A 17604-nucleotide genomic window follows, 5' to 3' on the forward strand; every position below is an offset into this window, starting at 1 on the left:
TAATGTGAACATGTGAATGTGAATTTAACTTGGAGTAGACCCTTAGTGTGGATATAAGGTGGATGTTCTATTCCCAGACTCCGAAAATGCAATATAGATTGCCCATAACAGGTTGTGTTAGTTCATAGGAAGGATATATTTTAAATACTTTTTTTGGTTACCTTTGTATCTTTTTCAGTGTGAGAAAATTTGGTACGTTTAAAATGACCCTGTTCTCTTGCATAGGCTTCACTGACTTAAACCACAGTAAGGCAGTGTGAGTGCCACAGACAAACTAAAAATGTCTGAGCATAACTTTGTCTCCACAGCTGGAGTTTGCAGTTGGAATCCTTTCCTTTTGAGTTTGGAATAAATTTTGTTCAGTGACTGATAGACTAGTTTGCTGGCTTCTGGGTTTCATGTATTGACAAACTGCAGAAACATGATTGAGAAGAGATGGGAGAAAAACAACAATAAAACTGTCAAAAATTAAATGTTTTAAGTCACTGAAAAGGAAACTTTGACAAACAGCCTTTCAGAGGTCATTCGCATGTAATTGTGTATAAAACTTGACTTTGTTTTGTAGCATAGAAAATGGTATTTTCTCAGATGGCAGGAAGAATGGCTTTGGACAGTTATAGTTTCTTGTCCAATTATAGGTTAAAAGAAAAAGGGACATATTGGCACATAAAACATGCAGCACTGGAACAGACTTTTTTTTTCCTCATTTACTCAGCAGCAGCAAGTCTGTCCTGCAGAGCAGACTAATCAATAACCTGGCTTTTCAGCTTTTAAGCAAGAAACATTAGAGCTATCACAAACCAATTTTTAAAGATTAATAGAGCTAGGCTACATGAAACAAATCTCTCTGGGGAAGGAGAGAGCACAATTAGAATCTGCAAAAGAACAACCCTCCTTCATTAAAGTCTGGCAAGTCTAAGAAACCATTTGCAGTTAATGCTAATATACTATAATTATGCATTGGAGCTAATATAACACTCTATGATGGTGATGGATGCAGATGACATCCAAACCTCTGTTGTATTTGTGGATTTTGAAATATGTTTCTCTCTCCTTCCTGCTCACCTACCAATTTCCAGTTGTTACAGTTACAAGCTTTTGTAATTTGGCTTGTGATTTCCACAGGCGCACGCAAACTTTTTTCAATGATCTTATTGCTTTGAACGGTAAGTTGAAAGCAAATGAGCATCACATCACTCATTTGTTTTTTAAGCTTGATTAAAAGAATTGTTTTTTTCTAGAAATAGTGTTTTGCTGTCTTTCTGATGCAGTCTTTAGCTCCAAGGAGTCTGTTACCTTCTTTATTTCCATTCCCTGTCCTTTACGTTGTGCCACTAATGCAAAAACAAAGTGTAACTCATGCCGGCTGCTGGGCCAGGAGAAAGGAAGTGATGTCTCTGCACGGTACCTTGATGATCTGTGCTGTCTTACTGTCTTACTAGCACACAACATTCTGCTACCTTTTGTGAGCTGAAGAGGACAAGCATAACTTTTTTGTGGCTGGTGGCTAGTGGCTGTTATATTTTGCATAGGCTGTGAAGTTGGTGAATTGCTGTTGTTGAATTGGGAGGCAAGTAACAGGTTCACGTTTTGGAGATAAACTGCAATGTGTAAGTTTGGTACAAATGGGTGCAGTGATGGCTTCCTCAATTTGAAAGCAGCTTCAGTCCCATTTCACTGCTTAAAGCTTTGCTTAACAAGAGCTGAATAAAATAAAAATGCGGTAGGATTTATTTGGCTACCCAAAGGTCTGTGAGCAGCGAGAGACACCAGTGCCAGTGGGCACTCACCCTCTTTCCCAGCAGCTCTGTGTTTAGACCAGACTCTTCTGTTGGAGCATTACTGCCCACAGACTTACTTGGACTTCCCTTTTCCTTCCCTCCCCAATTTTGCTGCCAGCTCTGTGTCTGATAAAGGCGTTGAGCACAATCTCGGGCTTTAGGAAGGCACTGTAGGCCTCTCATCCAGCAGCAGTCTGCCTGGGAATGAGACACACTAACATTGCTCCTACTGCAGAGTCCTTCTGGAAGGAAGCTCAAAGGACAGCAGTGCTTGAGCATGCCAGTTGTTTTGAGCAGTAACTTCACCATATGAGACCAGTTTAAATCTCTCTATCATGTATGTGAACCAGGACTTTAAAGTCAGATTTACCATCATTAGGAGGTACTGAAGTTGTCATTCAGCAGTTGGTCACCTGAAATTGCAAAGGAAGAGGTTTTGAAGAAATGTAGGTATTGGTTTTTAGAAAAGACAGTCTTGGTCAGGATGCAGTTACATTTAGATTCTCTCCCCTTATAATGGTTTCTTTTTAAAACTTGTTGCCTTGCTTCTCTGCTAATTTAATTTTTTAAATTAGTTTTAGTTCTGGGAAGTACTAGAGTTATTTTTCTGCTAAGTGGGAGAAAGAAATTGCCTTTTTTTTAATTAATGTTCCCATTAATCAATATCGGGTGGTGGGGTATGCTTGTGGAAGGTTCTTCTAAAGCTGCCAATGGTACTTCTAAGGAATACTACCAAACCTATGGTATTAAACAATTCTTCAGGTTGCATTTTTATGGATTTATGTTTTGAGTTTATAGGTGGTGACGTTTTCATTTGGTTTTGCAATATCTTAAGTAAGGTATATTTCATATAAAAAACCCGTGATCTTTATGTTACCGTGCCTGCAAAGACTGGGAAGACTGGGAAGAATGGTCTTCCCAGAATGGTTTTGCCATTTTTAAGATATAATGTATTCTAACATGCTGGGTAACAAAAATAACTAAGAAAAGGTCTTAGTTCTCTCTTCTTCCTTAGCTAAGTTCTATGCTTACAAATAATCATGCAATGCTGAGTTATACTTCTTTTTTCCCCAGGGTATGGTCTTCGTTGCCACCGAGCTATCATCACCATCTGCAAACTAATTGGCATTAAAGACATGTACGCCAAGGTTTCTGGATCCAAAAACTTGATTAACGTTACCAAAGCTCTCTTTAAAGGCTTGACACAACAGGTAGATTGCACTCTCGGTGGTTCTATACATTAGGTCAAGGGACAGAATGGGATTGATATTGTAGTAATTAGTGGGCAAATAGTTTATGTTCTAGGCTTAAAATTAAGTACTTTTCCAAAGAGCAAACAAAATCTGCATGTGAATAATTTCTCAGCAGTTACACAAAGTTGTCCAGTCAGAAATGGCTGTATGTAACTCTAGCTGTTCCACATCCAAGTGCCTCCAAAAGACGTCTGAATTTCTGGGCTTTCATTGAAGTATTTTTGGTGACATTTGTAAAATTATGGGCAGAGGAAGTTGTGGCCCAGGTTTGGTTGCTGCTGCTTGTTTGTCAGCATTCTAAATTTTCATTGCCTAAGGACCAAACATCACAGCTGCTTCTATCGCTAGTATAATTAACATCTCTGAAATAAGTCAGGGAGGTGGTGTCATTTCCTTTAACTCCAAGTGCTCACAATGGAGGTGTCTCTGTCTGAACCAGCTGTCTGTGCTTGATGGAAAGATCCAATATGCAGCATTCCATCTGACTTCCTTTGAACACCAGCCTTAGGATGAGTCAGGTCTTTTGAAATTCCTGGTTATCTCATTTGGTTGTAGAGTCTTGGAAGCTGCCAGGATTTAGCTGCTTACATTCTTAATGTACCCCTGCAAAGATATAGTTGCCAAATCTGTCAGCCTGTCTTAACCAACTTTTTCAGTTGAGCCTCGGGAGGGGTGGGGGGTCATGATCCTCTTTGCCTAATTAGGTAGCTACAGATGCTTTTCACTATCTGAGGTTAATCAACTTGAAGAAGTCTGTCATATATTTTCAATGCATTGTCTCTGAGAAGTCTTCCACAGAATGAATAGAGTAGAAGAAGAAGAAGAATGAATAGGAGAATAGAAGAAGGGCATGCTATATATAATAAAGCAATGCAATATTATTGCTTTGAGAGGTGTGTACTTGATATATTTCCTTGACTGCCCTGAATGGGAAAAATTTTCTGTTCCGGTAGATGCTTATTCTGTAAAATCTGAGTGTTAACAAAACAACTTGTATGTGAGGAAGAGGTATAGTTGAAAATAATATTCAGTTCATATCATTATGTGAGCTAATATTACTTTTCAGGGCAGTAATAAGCACTTTACTGTTGTCAAAGCAAAATTTATATCCATATGAAGACATAAAAAAGTTACTGCACGTTACTAACGTGCATCCTTATTAACAGGATGTGCCTTTTCTGGCCAGATCCTTTCCAGAAGCAAGTTCTTCTAGGATGACATTGTAATGCTAGTATATCTGTAGTCTATCTACCTGAATTCCTGCTGCTTATGCAATTAGCATATTTGAAACCCACGAGGATGAGCCTGACGAGTCACTTAATTTATGCAGTGTTTAGACTATTTATTAGTAAATTTCTTTTTTTTTTTCCCTACCCCATATACCATGTAGAGACTGACCTGAAGTAAACCAGCATGATCATCATTGCTTTGATTGTCTTTTCTCTTTCCTACTCCCAGGAGACTCACCAACAGTTAGCGAACCAGAAGAGTCTCTATGTAGTGGAGTTCCGGGAGGAGCAGGGCCCTCTGCCCATCGTAGTGGCACTGCCTGAGGGGACTGTTCGTGAGGATCCCGAGCCTGAAGATGAGGTTCCAGACACAAAGCTGGAATGGAGTGAGGTGAAAGAAGCTCAGGGAATGAAGAAGTCTTCCTGGGCAAATGTCAGACGGGCAGCGTGGTAAAAACTTCAGTCTTTCTGTCTTTTCTGCTCAGAGGTGCAATTGGGAAAGTCCAGCCCAAATGGACAGGTTGTCTAGGCTTACATTTCAGAGGGGAGGGCACCGGTAGCTGTCTCATGACATTCATATGCTGCTCCCATTGCTACCATTCAGTAACTTTGTTTGCTTTCCCACAATTCTTCTGACCACTGTTCAACTAGGAACATGCAGACTTAAGCAGCTGGTGAACATGACTTTGACTTTAAGCATGTATTTACTTGATTCATTAAGATGGTGTTTAATCAACAGACCCCATGTTTCTTGGGAAACTACTGAAGATATAAGATTGTGAAAGCAATAAAGAATCCTCAGAAGGAGTTCGTTGTGGGTTTGTTGGGGTCTTTTTTGCAAAATGCCAATGTCTGGGAGATCTTGAAGCAAGCAGCAGTAGTGGGAGTTAATGTATGCACTCTCCACCTCCTTCCCTAGGCTCACTCATTATGGTGGGGGAACTGTGAAATCAAAGTAGAAGTTGTGTGTCCTCTGGTGGGGGGGAGGGCAAGGTGATGGTGGTGGCCAACAGCTGGAGTTGTGCAAATACTGTTCATGCAAGTGGGGGAGTTCCCCAAATGAGGCGGAGCCCAAATAGCTGAGGACAGCCACCCCACAGTCTCCTGTGGGATATTGCAGTGTTATGACTGCCATTGGAAGTCCGCTCCAAAACCTGCAATCCAGCCTTTCTTATAGTAGTCTCCTCTGGACATGTGCTGGGATAAGACCTAACTTCATTTTCTGCCAATTTGATACTGAGCACAGTAGTCATGGACCCTACCCAGAACTTAGAAAGTGCTACAGCTGTCAGAAGTTTAAAGGAGAAAAAGAACATCCATGATACATGCCAGTGTCTGCCCAGAGATGGAGTAAACCCCTTCATGTAGCAGATCTCCAACTGAAGCACACAGAGGTACATGCTAGATGATAGATTGGAGGATCCGTCACCCAACTCCTACCAGAAGATTTCTCTGTATGATAAAAGGTGTTTCTACCACCTGTTTTGTTAGTACAGGAGAAAACACGTTAGAAATACTTCAAGATCAGCCTGGGAAGTTATGTCCGAAGTTCTGATGTTAAAGACATTTAGGAGCAATATTTTGCCCTGATTTCAGTGCAGGTTTCTAAAGACAGCAGTCGCGTACGTACGAAGAGGCAAGGTGAATTTAACTGAGTTGTACCTCACTCTGTTAATGGAAATTTTAATTCAAAGGCCATGCCTGCTGAGCAGTTGGCTGAAAGCTTTATTCCTGTTTGCCAGCTCAATTTAAATCCACCTTCAGCAGGATTGCAAAGTGTTCAGTTTGCAAACCTTCTTGTTAGCAGCATATAAAACTACTGTTCAAGAGTATGTGCTCACGCTTAGCTTGCATCTTACTGTTGAGCAAAATCAAGAATGAATAAACCTGGGCTGAAAGAATCAAATCTTGCTGCATTTAGAAGACACTTTAGTTTACCTCTGTCCTTGCAGAAACTGAGCTCAAGTGAGTTGACTCTGCCACTGGCCAGAAACAGCCTGAGCTTGGGTAGTAGAGAGAGCCTAAAGTGCTGACTGGATCAGCTCTTGGTCAATTGTTTCCCTTTGTTGCAGTGAGCAGAAGGGTCATGCCAGCATTTTCTCTCTTCTTGGAATGAGGAATGTGTGTGTCAGTAGCAGGTGACTGCGTCCTACTTGGAGATGTCCTGCTACTTCCTTGCACTCTGTTCTTGCATTCCCTCACCCAACACATCTGGAGAAGCCCCCCATATTCTGGCCTAAGCATGGTGATGGTGCCACAGGAGATCATACAAGGCCACTGCTGCACAAAAACTGGGGATGTGGGTAATGTCAAGGTCTCAAGCAATGCCCCATCTGCATAGTGGGATGAGATGGCAGAATTGGGCAGGCCCTTGTGTGATCTTGGGAATGGCTAAAGAAAGACAAGCTATAGGGGCAGGTCCTTAGCTAGCAGCACCCGATGCAGAGCAAGTTGTAAAGTCCATCTCTCCCCAGATGACCTGGACCTGAACACTCTTCCTTGTGCATCCCAAACAGATCTCACACCATATATTCCCAGTTTGTGAGGTATATAGGCCATCACTCTGCACAAGGGAGACTTGCAGACAGACATCTCCCTTGAACCCTTCTTGGTCACTCAGTAATTTCTGTTCTCACTGCTAGTGCAAGGTAGAACAACACATCATTCTCAGTGAATCTTTTTTCCATCAGCTAAAGCGCTGGGAAGTGTCTGACTGATTTCTAGCCCGTGCCTCCAAGAGAATCCACACAAGCCTTGGAGGTCCACCTTGCGTGCTAGTAGAAATGAGGAGCTGCAAGGCAAGGAAGTGGTAGGGTGAATGTCATTTGCCTTTTCAGAACATAAAGGAAGTAATGTAGTAACCACCAATCTTCCCCTTTCCCCAAGGTCTGCACACCAGCTCTACTTGCATCTGCTCCCACCAGGGTCTTCAGGGCTCCTCTGCCTTGTCTGTGCTCTCTGGAGGAGGTTTAGGGCTCTTCTTAGACCCACAGGACAGTAACTCATGTTTGAGCATTTCCATGAATTGGGAATCCCTGTCCTCAAAGCAAATGGGGTTTCAGTGCTTGATTCTGTTAGCACAAGGGGGACCAAGGAGTAGCACAAGGAGACCAAGGAGTCTCGGTGGAAAGATCCCAGGTGGGGAATGGACCATAGTTGGGTCAGGAGAGGGGGAGGCAGGCCGAGCTGGCCGTGAATCAGACTCTGCCACAGACCCACATGGGGCTTTGATCCCTCCATACATGTAATCTTTTGTGGGTTTCCTGTTTTCACAAGTTTGTTCGTATTAATACAGATGCTTGTATGGATGTTTTACCCAGCATACAGTTTGCTCATCACTCACAGATAAACCTGACTGTAAAATGAGAAACATCAGAAACTCTTGCATTTCCCATGGAGGTGACCATAATTTTCTATTAAGTTTCTTTGCTTTCAGACAAAGCCAATTATTCTCCTACAATTCAGGAGAAGATGGAAGTGCTTCTAACTCATTGCATCACTGGACACAAGGTATCCAATATACAAATATTTGGGGAATAGCTAACATTGCTGTTAAGAAGCTGTTTAATTAAGCAGGAGCAACCAAGGTTACAATCTGAGCATAGTTAATGAATGATATGTCTGTAACCTTGCTTTTATCACAGGAGCTAAGGTTTTGACTGTCTTCAAGTGGATAGTTTGTTTTAACTAAAGTGTAGTTACCTGCTTTCTAGAGTAGACACCTGCAGACCTCCTTGTTTTGCTAAGGAAGCTGGAGAAGAGCAGAGATGGAAACTCCAGTTACACTACCAGTTGAAAGCCGGTGGTAGATGCGGGGATACAATAAACCCACTGGTTTTAAAAGTGTGATGGAACTTGTAAGTGCTCTAAAAAACCAGACTGATTTGTGGCTTTTTAAATGGGCGTCTCCATCTAGCTGCATCTGCAAGGGAAGGGGAGGATGCTGTTGGAGATCAGGTGCCAGGCTGTGGGGTTTTGGAAATGTCTGAGCAAATGCATAGCCTGTGATGGAGCAGCCCCATATATTGGGCCAGGCTGGGAGCTGCTCTGTAGGCAAGAACTGCAGGTGCTTTGTAGTCAACAAACTGCAAGGGCTAACCGTGTGCAAGCAGCACTTAGTAGAGCTAGCTCACTCACATACTGGGGAGTCATGCTAATATGCAGTTAACCCCAGACAAGTATCTCCACGGGAGAAGGATCAAGCCTGCAGTGTTCATTATGGCAATATTTCCAGTGGGGTGACAGCAAATTCTCAGGCCAATGCTGTCCTCAGGACTCTCTGTGGGGATGAGATCTGGTGCGCACATGGTAGATGGTTTATAGGTCCTGGGAGATCCTCTGAGCTCTGGGCAACATCTTTCCCTTCAGAAGCACTGAGGTGTGCCATTTTTGAGGCAGCTACCTTGGGCTGCCCAGCTTCCAGGGCGTGTAGGGCTGTACTGAGACAATACAAAGGCTGGGCACAGTAGGCAACGGAGACCTCAGGGTGCTTTTTTTCATTTTCTTTTTCTAATTTTTGTTTTTCTTTCCACCATGCAGGGACCATGCATATTGCTGCAACTCACCTGGCACCTGATAGGTGCAGTTCAGCAGCCTAGTGCAACAAAGCCACACCTCACGGTGTCACTGCCCAGTGCTGGGGCACAGCAGCCCTGTGCCAAACAGGGACACTCATTCACCTGCAAGCTGTTCAGCTGCATGGGATTGAAGTTGGGGCCACACTGGGAGGGTTTCAAAGTTGCAGCACTGCTTTGTATCAGTTCATTTGGATGCTCTTGCCCCTGTGGTGGCCCTTCTCCCTGCCCAGCTCTCCCCAGGCAAAGACTTGGCCCAGGTTACACTGGGGCCACAGGGCCTCCCTCCCAGTGTAATGTCCACAACCTTATCTCAGCCTGCTCCTGGTGGTTTTTTTTTTTTTTTTTCTCCAGTGCTGGTTTACAGCAAGGTTATGCTAATGCTGGGGAGGAGGTATCTCAGCAAACCAGGTGGAGCCAGAAGGAGAAGGACAAGCAGGTGAACTAGTGCAGACTGGTGTAAACTGGTGCGCAGCAGGGAAGGGAGATGCAAAGGGCAAAGCAAAGCAGAAACAACCGGGGAGGAGAGATGGGAGCCCTGCCAAGACATTGGCTGCATATGTGATGGCCACAAGGCGTAGGGATATGGCTGTGAGGGGACAGACAGCACAGTTTGGCACAGAGGTGCTGGCCACACCTGAGTGCAGAAGGTAGAGATATATCACATCCCAGGATCCAGGGTATGACCACAAATGGCTGTCTGCCTTTGTAAGTAGACCCAAACAGAAATGTGTCTTTGTATTTTAATGCTAAATTCAGGGGCATTATCTGGGTTGTTGCAGGGCAATCTGGTTATTGCAGGGCGAATCTGGGCACCAAACCCCACCCCACCCACCCCCATGATGATGTGATGTTGAAACCAGTTTCAGCTGGTGCATGTTAAACCTTCACAACCAAGTGCCACTGTCTAAAGTGGCTGTGAGTTCCCATCCTCCTGAAAAGGGGTTTCTTTTTCTACCTCTGTTGCAATCAGCTTGAGTTTGTCACACTAACACAAGCAAAACAGGTCAGGCTGGTTTTCAGCAAGGAAAAAAAAACACGAAAAAAATGTTTTCCTCCCATTGCAATTAAAAAGCTGCAACCCAAAGGCCATGGTCACAGCTCAAAAGTCCCTACTGGATCTGAAGCAACAGAGGTGTCTCCAAGTCATTTATTTCCCTTCCATTCCCCAGTCCTTGTTATTATCTGGGAACTTCAGACTCAAAATGGAGGCATTTTTTTGCCCCACAAGTGGAAGGGCTAATTTGGTACCACTGGTTATTTGGCACCTCTCACATGTACAAACACCACTTCTTGGGTCTAAACCCCGTTTAAATTAACTCACTGTCATAGTTTAACCCCAGCCAGCAACTAAGCCCCACACAGCCACTGGCTCACGCCCCCTGGTGGAATGGGGGAGAGAGTCAGAGGAGTAAAAGTGAGAAAACTCATGGGTTGAGATAAAGACAGTTTAATATGTAAAGCAAAAGCTGCGCATGCAAGAAAATCAAAACAAGGAATTTATTCACTGCTTCCCATCAGCAGGCAGGTGTTCAGCCATCTCCAGGAAAGCAGAGCTCCATCAAGCATTAACAGTTACTTGGGAAGACAAATGCCACAACTCTGAACATCCCCTCTTCCTCCTTCTTTCCCCCAGCTTTATATGCTGCACATGACATCATATGGTCTGTGATATCCCTTTGGTCAGTTGGGGTCAGATGTCCCAGCCATGTCCCCTCCCAACACCTTGTGCACCACCAGCCACTTGCTGGTGGGGTGGGGTGAGAAGCAGAAAAGGCCTTGACTCTGTGCAAGCACTGCTCAGCAGTAACTAAAACATCCCTGTGTTATCAACACTGTTTTCAGCACAAATGCAGAAAATAACCCCATACCAGCTACTATGAAGAAAGTTAACTGTATCCCAGCCAAAACCAGCACACTCACCCAAATTCACACTCTGGAATAATTTGAGTATTCAGATGAATATCATCACTGAGATTCACCTGAGTTGGTTTGGCCCCTGATGCTGGCTACAGGGCCGCACAGGGTCCCCTTGCCAGAAAAGCTCTCTCATTCATGCCTAAGTCTGTGCCTCCTCCTTAGGAACTGCCCTGTTACAGTGTAGTGCTCCTGAGGCTGTACAGGGCTGTGTGCACCAAAGGGAAAATAGCAGAAATTACTCTAGCCTATTTGTAAAATCACAGCAAACCCATCTTTATTAGCAACACAGTGCTAATGTATGTGAGAACAGCCACGCACCAAAGACAATAATTGATTGCTTCTGCTTACTCAAGATGTTATTCTAATAATGCATGCAGTTCCACAGTCTACCACTTGCCTTCTAAGTTGCATTTACAGGGGGATTAAAGACAGCGGTAACTCCTGGCATTATGGTTGTGCCTCATAATTCAGCAATACCCTTAGGAGTTGCAATAACTGATATTAATCCCAAGTCTAGTTAAATATTCCTGTTTCTTATCACGGATATGAGGTGGTATTTCCAGAAACTGCCTGACAATGTTCTTTTGGCACAGCAGGTTTAGGGAGGGAAACAGGCTTACATGGGCAGGTGGCAATTAAAATGACCCTGTTTCATTCTCATGCTCCTTAGTGCTGGTTGTTTAGGCTTTGTCTGATAGCAGTAACAACCCTGGAGGCATAAAGGTGTGGTTTGGAGAGATTTTAGTGCTTTAAACCCAACTATATTGTATTCTTTAAAGCTGGATGGTTTTCTATTTGGGCCCCAATTACCAGCATCAAATTGTACCCGACCCAGAAGAGACTGAAGGGAAACAGAAGGTGCCAGGATATAGCTTTCTCGGGCAGGCTTTTTGTCTTCATTGCCATGGTCCCACATAATGTATATACTATAAACAAGCAGCTTCGAAAAAAACAAAACCCAAACCCAGCCTGGAAACTGCAGTCACTGAAGAACTTTCATGTTCATGGGGTGACCACAAGACACACTTGTGAGGGGAGGCTCTTAGGATGATTTCCATCGCAGGAGCGAGTACACCTTATGGATCACGTACATCAGGGTAGCTAAGAATGCAAACACCTACAATGGAAAAACACATCAGGCAGTTAACTTTTTATTATATGGTATGAGTTCCTGCACTGAACAAACACCTTGTGATGCATTACATTTCTGTTGACTTTTGCATGTTTGGAGACATTTATGCATAGTAGGACTGGGACTAGTTTCTCTCCCCTCTCCCTGAATGGTTGGTGCAAGTAAAGGTTTGCCCTAGAGGCTGCTCCACAGTCACCTCCTCACCTTCCTTCCCCTGCTTGCCAAGCACTCACCACAGCAGCAACGTTCTCCTGGTAGACGGTCATCATCGCGGCGTTGGCAGGACCAAAGCTGATATAGGTGGAGTAGGCTTCCAACACGGCCATACTGAGGTAGAACAGAGATGCTGTCTCCTGGCAGATGACATCCTAAGAACCAAGGATGACACAGTCATTCCCAGGAGGGAGCACACTGCAAAGGGGGGAAAAAAGGAACCCACACAAGCAAGCCCCAGCCTGCAATTTGGTGTGCAGTAGCAGCAAAGGAGACCATTGTATACCAGTGGTACCAGGGAGGGGAGAGGCCCTGAGGTTTGTCCCATCCACTTACCAAGGTGACCCAGGAGCTACTGCCCCCATGTGCACCGCAGATGTAGAGGCACAGGAGGGCGATGGACATGACAAAGCAGAACACAGAGACAAACATCACCCAGCCTTGCAGCATGGGTAACTGGACCTTCGAGGATGCCACCAGGATCCAGACAAGGCCCCCAAAGATCTGCAAGTGAAAGTGGGAGAGAAAGCAAGCATGGGGCAAATCGGCTTATCCAGGGCAGAGCCAAAGGCCACGCACACCTCTGGCGCTAGCACTGCACATGGCAATAGCGCAGGGATTCCTCTGAGTTCTTCCCAGCCTCCACTTGAAACTGGGTATTTAGCTGGGAGCACCTGCCTCTGATCTTGACCCAAAAAAAGCCTGCCTGTGGCCCTGCCTCCTGGTGTCACTGCCATTCATGCCCTCCCCACATCAGTGTGCTCAGGAGGCTGGTTCAGACATTTCTGAAGGCTGGTGTCGATGAACAGGGAAGCTTATCCCAGTAGGGCATGTTTGCTTCACACCCAGTGTGGCAGATACCTGAAAGGAGTGCTGTCAAAGGCAGCTCAGCTGCACAAACAGCACAGACATGGCCTTAATGAAGGCCACGTGAAAATGTTACCCTGAAAGGAGAGAGAACAAGCTGAAGAGAGGTAACACCGCCAGTTTTACTCTCTGGTAGGGGAAATAAGGTTGGGGCTCCCAGCTTCTCCTGGGAAGGAGGACTTGTATTGCTGCTCCAGCTATTTGGGTCTTCCTTCGCTGGCTACACCAGAGCTGCACAATGCACCAGCTGCTGCTCCAGTAGCAGGTGGGACCCCATTCTTCTCACCCAGGCTTGGGAGTTTGCCTTGGGTTTTTTGGTGGGATGGGGAACGCAAGGACAGCTACATCTAGGCTCTACCTTTTCTCCACCAGCAGATTCCTACACCAGAGGATGAGAGCACAATGTCCAATGCTGCAGAGTGTTGAGCTGCAAACGGTGTCTTTGCACTACAACACACTCAGCAGCTTTTCTCTGCCTCAAATCAGCCCAGTTGTTTCTTGAACCTGTGCAAAGTTTAGTCTATGCAGCATCCTATGATGGCGAGTTTCTCGGCTGAACGCACACTGCGTGGAGACTGGTGCTGCTGTGGGGACCTATCCCTCATCACTGGCTGGTCTTGGGCTCGCAGGCAAATCTCCAGAGGTAAGACAGCCTCACTGACTCTAAGAGCATTCTGATCGCCAGTGTATCCCAGGCCAGCCTTTGCCACCATCCAAGTGCCAACTCATACAGATCACGGCATTTCCATTTCCTTGGAGGCTTTTTGCAAGTGGAGAAAAACGTTTCTGATTTACAATACTCAGAAAATGTTACATCATTTGTGTCACCCACATTTGTAGGAAAGTTCATTGGTTACATTACACAAATTGATACATTAAATCAAGGATGCGGTTGAGACCTTGCAAATATCTGAGTGCAAATAGGTTGTCCAAAGTGCTGCTGTTTTGCTGCCTCTAATAACAACCAAAGACTGACACTTGAAAACTAATCCAGTCCCTGTAATAAATCGTGCAATGACACCATGAGTGCGTTGCAGCTAAAGGTCCTGGAGAAAACCTCACCGCTGCTCCATTCAAATCCAACACAAGTGGGGTGAGATAAGAGGTTGGGGGAAGAAGTATCACTTCTCATTTCTTACCACTCCCCAACTCTCCTTTCTGCAGGATGCGATTTCTCACTCAGACAAGTATGTTTGCGTGGTTTGATTACTGGCTTTGGTTCAGAAGAGTCATAAAACAGAGGAAAGGGTCAAGAGGCTTCCAATAAACACACAGCAGGTTGGGGACAACAGTCTAAGGAAAAAAAGTCTTTTAAATAGCCTTTACAAAGCAAACATATCTGCTTTCAGCTCGTTTCAGCTTTTCCACGTAGGCCTGGCTATCCAGATATGCAGAAGACTCTTCAAATGAAATAGATTACAAGAATGAAACCCAGCCTCACAGAATAAAAATGGTAGCTCTTAATCAGCACACCCCGACGTGGCAATCATATGAGCTGCGGGCAGGACCTTCTGGCTTTTTCGCATCTGTCTTAGCATTTGAAATGACAAATATTTTTGTGGTTACCATATTAGTCCACTGAAGGCAACCTTGGATTCCGCTACGGACTGAGAAACTCTTTGTCCTTCTGAATGCTGTGATATGAGGCAGCTGCCCCTTTTGTACACAGAGATAATACAGCTGGACGACCTAGAGTCATAACGCCTCCAGAGATGGAGAAATCTAGTTATGCAACATTCTTCTTTCCCAGGTGGTTCCTTAGCCTTTAGGATGCACATTTCCAGATCTTACCCAAACCAAAGGACAGGGTGCTTATTTTCGTCTCATTAAGCAAGCTGCCTTGCCAAATCCCCTGGAGAAAGGGATTACAAACAGTTCAAGGCACAGCCACTACCGTAATATGCTGATGCCAACAGCATGTTCAGCACCAGGACTACCGTAACCCAGTGGTAGAGGTGGCTGGCAAGTGTCTGCCCCACCAGAACCTCCACAGGGACTTTGTACCCACCTTCATGCAGCTGCAGGAAACCTAGACCATGCTCTCAGGCCCTGGGCAGAGACCAAGTGCCCAGAGCGTATTTGGAGGAGCTGAGGCAAACTTCTCCTTATACATCAGTAACGCCTGCTTTACTCCAATTCTTCTTTGCTCGACAGCTAGGAGAATGAAGTAAGTGCTGTAAATCCCAGGAGTGTGGACTGACTTGGGTGGCAAGGAAGGATTTGGTCACAAAGGGCAAAGTTGAAGTTTTAGCATTAAGTGATCTGAGTGCCATTCTACAACCCTCAGCCAAGCCCCTCAGTGCTGGATGAAAGTACTCAGGCTTTGGAACAAGCCTCTCAAACTGTTGTGAGAAGAGCAGGCTTCATGGGCAGAAGACACAGGAAAAAGACTTTAGTTGAAACTTTCCATCTTCTAGTCAGTGCTCGCAGCAACTGCTTTTAATCACCTGTGCCAAACCTATTAAGGTTATGATCTTCTCCTGCTTAAGGAAACTACAATATGGGAAGAAGTTATAAGGTGTTTGTTCACTCTTTGCTCACCCACTGTTGCCCACACACCCAGGTCCAGCGCTCTGTGTCTTCAGCTCGGGAACACTGCAGCTGAGCAGAATGGCTTCAGCAGCCTTGAGTCTTTGCTGCTGTGAACAATTACTTCAGCTTGCCTTTAGCCCCTGCTTTAAGCAAACCGTTTATCTTCTGCCTGTTTCAGCTGCTAAAATCATCTTCCAATTAATTAGTTGGCTCAAATTGGCAACCTAGTTTAAACCTACCAGCAACCCCTTCCATTTTGTTAGGCAGGAGATTACAAAATGTTTACAGATACACCACAAAAATCCCCTGCAGACTAAAGGAGAGCTTCAGAGCTCCCAGCTCAGGGCTTGTGCTTTTCTCTGAGGGTGAGCTAGGCACCAGGGGCTGCCCTCAGACCCCTATGGCTCAGAGACCTGGCACGGGTCCTGAACCACATGCTTTGTATGAGGTCTCATCCCTCAGGCACCTGCAGCATGAAGCGTGCTGGATGCCCTGCAAACAGGATCTGCCCTCCCCAGGAAGAAGCCAGAACTCACGATTTCAGGAATGAAGAGCACATCTGGAAAAGTTGTCAGAACAGCCAGGCCGCTGGGCAAAGAAGTGGTGGAAGTTGCTGAGGACATTGTGAGCCTCTCCCACGGTGACTGTCAGCTGCTCTGGCTCTAGCTGCTGGAGGTAGCTGCCAAATGCAACCTTCTTCCCTCCCTCTTTTCCTTCCTTCTGTCCCTCCCCTTCTTCCTGCTCTTCCTCCTGCCCTCACTCCTTCCTGTTGGCAGATGAAGAAAGCTGTGAATGGCACAGGTGTGGCCAAACCCTGTGACCAGGGGCTACTTGGTGGCTGATGGGAGCCACATGGGAGGTTTTCAGGAGATGTGAGGAGCCCTGAGGCATTTTGAGCACAGCTGTCTGTACACAAGCTGAGCGTGCAGGGCAAGTCCCTGGGTGGTGGTGGGTGGCACTGCCTTATATCTGAGGGCAGTAGGGAAGACCTGTACACATCCAGACAGGCAACCTCTCATCCCCTTTATTTGCACAGTAAATCAGCTTGTCCGCCACCCACATGAGCTGTCCACAGCAGCTGCCACAAGGGCAGCTGGTGGACAGGGCAAGACAGGACATGACAGCTACTGGCAAAGAGCAGGGCTGAGAAACCTCTCACAGATGGACATGCGTCCCAAGACAAGGGCAGCTGAATTGCAGGATGAACCACTTCTATCATCTCAGAGGGAGATTGGATATGCCAAGGTAAGAAAAACGACATAAAATAAAGAGATTTCCCAAGCCATTTGGCTTTTTCCATGACATCAATCCCTTGGCAGCCCTTTCACAGCCACACCAACACTGGAGCTCTGTACTAGCCTAGCCTCCCAGTGGACCCAACGCTCGCTCTCACTCTCACCACAGCCCAGCTTTGCAATTAAAATCTTCCAGCAATTCCTCCCACACAAAAGGTGCCCTGAATACCAACTACCGCTGGTCCTCACCTTCCCTTGGCAGCCCTTTCACAACCACACCAACGCTGGGCCTCTCTGCTTGCTTTGCCATGTAAGTGGCAACCTTGCCAGAGCCCAGCAACAAAGTGGACACTCACCTGCTAGGGCTCCAACAAATAAATGACCGGGACTGAAACCTGTTGACAGTTCATCACTGCGCAACCCTGGAAGCGTGCATCTTCTTGGTTTTTTGGGGGTATTTTAAATCAGCTTCAGTAAAATGTCTCTTAGATTTGTAAATCTTTAGGAAGAATAAACATTGCATAATGCAGGTGAAGTGCTTGGAAATGTTCTGACTTAAATGTTGTTGACATGTAAAATTGTCTGAAACCTCAAAATTGAATGTTACGGTTAAAAAAGGAGGAGAGAATTGTTGGGGTTTTCCTTGCTGAAGAGTAGTAGTGCTGTGTTAATCTTGATGGACAATTTCATACTGAAGGGGCTAAGATTGTAAACCTTTGAAAAGCCCACTCGTGATTTGCATTTTGGATTTGTTTTGAAATCTAAAAATTATTAATATTTTAGCGCTCTGTGTTTGCTTTTTTCTCTTGAGCTGTGGAGTTGTTTAGGACACTTGATGTAGTATATGTACATAGATCTGTCTTGTTCT

The 17604-nt window shown here is 45.3% G+C and overlaps 1 protein-coding gene and 1 pseudogene across 1 annotated transcript; one reads left to right on the plus strand and one right to left on the minus strand.

Annotated features, from left to right (window-relative positions):
- The window catches only part of LOC142055064 (small ribosomal subunit protein uS5m-like), a 71147-nt pseudogene extending 66077 nt beyond the window's left edge, over positions 1–5070 (plus strand).
- A 5198-nt stretch (positions 5071–10268) lies between these two features.
- MAL (mal, T cell differentiation protein (MAL blood group)) lies at positions 10269–16237 on the minus strand. Its single transcript, XM_075088503.1, has 4 exons — positions 16038–16237; positions 12439–12606; positions 12123–12257; positions 10269–11874 (listed from the first exon to the last, which is right to left on the minus strand). The coding sequence occupies exons 1-4, from the start codon at positions 16122–16124 to the stop codon at positions 11800–11802; spliced, it is 465 nt and encodes a 154-aa protein (XP_074944604.1). The 5' UTR covers positions 16125–16237; the 3' UTR covers positions 10269–11799.
- Positions 16238–17604: the final 1367 nt, after the last annotated feature.

This window comes from Phalacrocorax aristotelis, chromosome 3 (genome assembly GCF_949628215.1).
Source record: "Phalacrocorax aristotelis chromosome 3, bGulAri2.1, whole genome shotgun sequence".
NCBI lineage: Eukaryota > Metazoa > Chordata > Aves > Suliformes > Phalacrocoracidae > Phalacrocorax > Phalacrocorax aristotelis.